This window comes from Sprattus sprattus (genome assembly GCF_963457725.1).
Source record: "Sprattus sprattus genome assembly, chromosome: 19".
In the NCBI taxonomy this organism is placed as follows: domain Eukaryota; kingdom Metazoa; phylum Chordata; class Actinopteri; order Clupeiformes; family Clupeidae; genus Sprattus; species Sprattus sprattus.
Genome location: NC_137917.1, coordinates 26653470 through 26659195, shown reverse-complemented (window position 1 = coordinate 26659195; position 5726 = coordinate 26653470). Strand labels below are relative to the sequence as shown.

Here is a 5726-nt window from a genome sequence, read left to right as displayed (position 1 = left end):
CACTCACTTATTTAACCTAATTAAATATACAATGTATTATACCATTTCTACAATTTAATATACACAAGAGGGTTTACATATTAAATAAAACTGCATTTTAATGATTGTGTTCTGTATCCCAACTATCCTTTGACCACCTCAGATAGTTCTGGGAGATATGACCTTTCCCTGTGGATGTCAGGCTTTTGCAATCATGAGGTCACTTGAGGTCACTTGAGGGCTAAGGGCTTACAGGTTTCAATGATGTCTGACCAATCCCAATCTGTATATCATGTCACATGATGCAAGGAGCAAGAAGCCTGTGTCACGGCTCTGACAACATGGCACCGACTACTGGACTTTGAATTATTATCTGCCGTGACAGGAGGCTTGTATATAATGTGGTGATTGAATCGGACCTGCACACGTCAGTCACACTAGATCTACACTTACTGACGGCCTGACACTCAAGGTAAGGCTTCAAATGACTTTGAAATAAGATTTTACTGCTCATTCAGGACCTCAGGTTTTACACATTTGAAATGGGAGACATGACCAGTTTTATTGATTTATTTTCTTAGAGGTGAAGTCAAGATGAAGGTGTACCTGGTGCTTGCCGTAGCTGTGTTCACAGGTAAAGTCCTACACCTGAACAAGTAGTTAATTGTTTTATTGAATGCTAGTGAATACATTTGAATACTTAAACCAAGCTAAATCTAGTGAGGTTATCATGTCAACATAATTGTTTTCATAGATTTTAAGACTTAGCCACCTCTCGTATTTGACAGTATTATAATGTATTATCTCTCACTGTATGGGGGCTTTGAATAATGCCTATACTGCATTGCTACTGTTCTCAGGATGCAATGCCAACATATTTCATGCTGATGAGCCCAAACCACAGCTGGAGCAGTTAACGGATGCATTCTGGGACTATGTTGCCCAGGCAACAAGCACGGCGGAGGACACCATTCAGACGATCAGGAAGTCTCAGCTGGGCCAGGACGTGAAGTATGTCATGAAATAAAAGTCAAAAGAGGACAACATGGATGCAACATGCAATAAGAAATGTTTTCTTACTTGAGCTTGTTGTGTATCTGTACTAGTGCCAGACTGACAGAGAGTGCCGATGCAGCCAGTCAGTATGCAGTTACCCTCCAGACCCAGATGACCCCTCTGGCTCAAGAGCTCATGACAAAGATCAACAAGGAGGCTGAGGTGCTGAAGGAGCGTCTGGAGCAGGACCTGACTACCGTTAAGGGGAAACTGGAGCCCTACGCAGATGACATGAGAGCTCAAGTTCTGCAGAAGGTGGAGGAGCTCAAGGATGCTGTGGCCCCCTATGCTGGGTCTCTGGACTCCGAGTCCCTGAAGGCCACCCTGCTCCAGAAGAGTGAGGAGCTGAAGAGCAGTCTGGAGCAGAGTGTGCAGGAGCTGCAGTCCCAGCTGGGCCCCTACACAGAGGAGCTCAAGCAGAAGGTGGACCAGCACCTGCTGGACTTCCAGACCCGTGTGGCCCCCTTGGTTGCTGACCTCCAGACCCAGCTGGCCAAGGGAGGCAAGTTGGTCCAGCAGAGGCTGGCCCCTTACGCTGAAGACCTGAGAGGCAAACTGGACCCCTACGCCCAGGACCTGAAGACCCAGCTCACCTCCCTGTACGAGTCCTACACCAAGAGCAGCTAAAGGCTTTCATATTAAAGACACTGAGGACATTGTGACCCACCCATTCCATCAGTACCACCTTCTGCATTTTTTAAATCTTTGCTATCGAGCAAACCAACACAAAAAGAACGAGAACACATCTAAGGTGTTGTCAACTGTGTACATTTGTTTTCACTGTAAAGCTTGAGAAATGTCGTTTTTGAGATGCTTAATTTATTGACAAAATAAAATATTTCCATAACTTCCATACATAAATGAAGAAACTAAACTTGACAAAACTGCACCTTACTAAAAAAACTATCGGCATTTGTTGAAATTTTAAGGAAGGACTCAGTGATGTTTTACGTAATCAACGCAATGAAAGTTTTAATCAAAAACAACAAAACAATAAAACAAAAACATGTATCAACTAGAGGTGCATTTCCACGAGAAAATGCAAAGTGTGATTGCTCAAAACAGTTTGCAGAACCTTGCCCAGCAAATGCCGCTATTCAGCCCCAACCCTGATCATTAGGCCTTTAGTTATGAGCATACAGCACACAGTAGCTTCATGATTATTAAAGACATATGCAAATGAGTTCACAGTCTTCACCTATTGTGTGCAATAAGCTACATCATTTTCCCTGATCTATGCAAAAATGTGATCTGATCATCAAACTTGATCTGAAGAGGACCTATTAGAAGACCACTGTCCTCTTCTGACATAACCTTAAGCAATCTATTCATTTATGTAATTATTTAGATAGTAGTTGTAACTGTTGTAGGGAATATGTTCCACATCTAGGCCTTTTTTCTAACATCCCTGTACCAGCTGATCATGTTGTACTGACCACATTGCCTAATGACAGACATGAATATAATGGGTCCTCTTTGGCAGTACAAGTGAGTGGTGGTAAACCTATATAAGTATAGAAAGGGTTGCTCTTACGTGATAATTAATGAAACGGAAACGGAAAATTGAGAAGATAAAATTAGGAGGTGTGATGCAGTAAAAGCAATGCACAGTACATGTTAAAAACTGATTCAGTAACACATGAAAACCCTCCATTTTGAAGTTATAAAGAAGAGTTGTTAATCACCTCGGTAGCTGTTTCAGTAGCATCCTTGGTGTGACAGTTGTAAGGAAAAATTACCCTTTTAGAGGAAAGAAAGAAGAACCTGAGAAGAACCCTGGGGTGCAGATAGCACTGGGGACGGGGGGGGGGGACATGTCCCCCCCAGATTCATAGTGAACCTGATCCGTCCCCACCACTCTCCCTACGTAAGGCCACAATCATAAGTTAATAACTCTGCACAGCTGATTAGGCGATGTTAGCGCCCCCCCCCCCCCCCCCCCCCCCAGTTTAAAAATCCCATCTGCACCACTGGAGAACCTTGTTTAAAAACGGTGTTCCCGTCTACCTGAGGCAGGCCCAACACATGTGACATCTCAGTGCCTCCTGTAGGATCATTATGACCTTGTTCTGAAACACCTGAAACCAACCTGCATGTTCCAACAGCACCAGGGGAAATTATTTGTGTAACTGGAAACTGAAGTTCTAACAGAATCAGGACATACATGCAGAAACAATATTCTTGTAAAATCCTAGGAGCTCAAATGTATTCAAGTTTGAACAAAGAATTCTCACTAGGGGTAGCACAGGGTACTCGAGTAAACATATAGGCCTGATCGAGCAGCTGCACTATTATCAAGTTTTGTTGTTAACATTGAGTACTCGTTATTCACGTGAAGCTAGTGTAAGAACTGTAAATGGGTCAGTTTCTAAACATTGGTCATTGTAGAAATGACCAATGACTAAAGATTTCCGTGGAGGGGAACACCCCCGAGTTTACGGTATTTTTGGAAGCTCTGCTTCGGAAAAAATAAATAAATAAACATTGGTCATTGTTAGTATTGACTACATTTCCCATAATGCTTCATTTTGAGTCTGAGGTGAAGCAGGTCTGGGTTGGGGGTTGAGAGCAGAGCATTTGATTAAATGATTGCATACACAACAGAGTCCAGAGGATCTCAAGTTTTACACTAGCTCTCGTGTGCACTCAGTTTTCACTTAGAGCCCTTGGTAAACAACAGGAAATATGGTGACAGCAGAAATCAATACTTTGGAAGTTCTTTGTGGTAAAATAGACATGCAGCAATTGTAAGTTGTGGACAGATTTGTCAAGAATGGCTAAAACATCGAATCTATCTCATAATAGACTAGGATAATACTCTAACATGGCTGAACATATTAATGTTGTTAATAATAGACTTTTAGAATGATGTACATGTGCAACCCCTAACTCTCACAGATTACAGTGAAGGCCTTAAGAGGTTTGGCTGGGACAGTTAATACTGGCCTCTTAATTAAGCAATAAGGTTCAAGAGGCAGTACTGTATCGTCAATAATGAACTTGTTCGAGGGTGTTGTTAGGCGATTTTTGTTTTTGAGTGCGCACTGATATGGAACGCTCAGGTAAGCGTAAACAGGTCGTACAGTTACTATATCGCTGATTAAAGCACACCCCGGAACTCACTCTCAGAATGCTTGATTTCATCTACCCGTGTTATAAATGAGAGTTTGGACCACACTATGAACATCAAATCATTTCTTTAACCAGCTAACACAATTGTTACAGTAATATCAACATTTTTGGATTCAGTGTCATATGCTTTGTTGCGACAACTCTAGCCAGAATCTTTCTACAATGATGTAAGACAGAACAGCTGAAGATTGGCAAACTGAATATTTAATGTGGTACATATGACTGAAGAATATCTGGACACATAAAGGGAATGTAAACATATTTGTTTTGGAATAAATAGCACATCTGAAAATAATTTAAACTTAAATTTAAACTTAAAGCAGCAATAAGGAGTTCTGTTCCAAATCTAGCAGGCTAACCAGCTCAAAGACGTGCAAAAACCTTGCAAACAACACCAATAGCCCAGTTGACACTGATAGAAGTTGGCTAACACACTAACTGGTGTCATGACAGTATAGCTGGCAATGCAGGTCAGGAAGAAGAAGAGAATTATACATTGTGTCCAGTTTATGATCAAGTCCTTTAAAAATCAAGTTCAGATAAATTATTGAAGCATGAAAATGGCAGTGCCTTTAGCTGGATTTGGTGAAGGACTCATACAGGGAGGTGAGCTGGGTCTTCAGGTCCTGGGCGTAGGGGTCCAGTTTGCCTCTCAGGTCTTCAGCGTAGGGGGACAGCCTCTGCTGGACTATCTCGGCTCTCTGGGCCAGCTGGGTCTGGAGGTCAGCAGCCAAGGGGGCCACACTGGTCTGGAAGTCCAGCAGGTGCTGGTCCACCTTCTGCTTGAGCTCCTCTGTGTAGGGGCCCAGCTGGGACTGCAGCTCCTGCACACTCTGCTCCAGACTGCTCTTCAGCTCCTCACTCTTCTGGAGCAGGGTGGCCTTCAGGGACTCGGAGTCCAGAGACCCAGCATAGGGGGCCACAGCATCCTTGAGCTCCTCCACCTTCTGCAGAACCTGGGCTCTCATGTCATCTGCGTAGGGCTCCAGTTTCCCCTTAACGGTAGTCAGGTCCTGCTCCAGACGCTCCTTCAGCACCTCAGCCTCCTTGGTGATCTTTGTCATGAGCTCTTTAGCCAGAGGGGTCATCTGGGTCTGGAGGGTAACTGCATACTGACTGGCTGCATCGGCACTCTCTGTCAGTCTGGCACTAGTACGGAACACAACAAGCTCAAGTAAGAAAAAAAAATTCTTATTGCACGTTACATCCATGTTGTCCTCGTTTGCCTTTTATTTCATTACATACTTCACATCCTGGCCAAGCTGAGACTTCCTGATCGTCTGAATGGTGTCCTCCGCCGTGCGTGTTGCCTGGGCAACATAGTCCCAGAATGTGTCGGTTAACTGCTCCAGCTGTGGTTTGGGCTCATCCGCATAAAATATGTTGCCATTGCAACCTTTGGATGAAGTGACAAAACATTAAAACAATCCTCTAAATCAGTGGCATCTCTCATAATAATTCTAAGACAGAGTAGAGGTAATAAAATAATTTTGAAAATAATATAAGGGAAAATGCTAACCTGTAAATACAGCCAAAACCAGCACTGCAATCACCTTCAT

At 43.2% G+C, this 5726-nt stretch overlaps 2 protein-coding genes across 2 annotated transcripts; one reads left to right on the top strand and one right to left on the bottom strand.

The window, feature by feature from the left end:
- Positions 1–573: 573 nt before the first annotated feature.
- On the top strand, positions 574–1662 carry LOC308380559 (apolipoprotein A-IV-like; the record flags this gene model as incomplete). The annotated part of the gene is made up of 3 exons (XM_080857955.1): positions 574–613; positions 840–990; positions 1086–1662. 3 exons carry the CDS (start codon positions 574–576, stop codon positions 1660–1662), a joined length of 768 nt encoding a protein of 255 aa, XP_080714081.1.
- Positions 1663–4739: 3077 nt separating this feature from the next.
- On the bottom strand, positions 4740–5726 carry LOC308380309 (apolipoprotein E-like; the record flags this gene model as incomplete). Its single annotated transcript, XM_080857608.1, has 3 exons — positions 4740–5316; positions 5413–5563; positions 5687–5726. The coding sequence occupies 3 exons, from the start codon at positions 5724–5726 to the stop codon at positions 4740–4742; spliced, it is 768 nt and encodes a 255-aa protein (XP_080713734.1).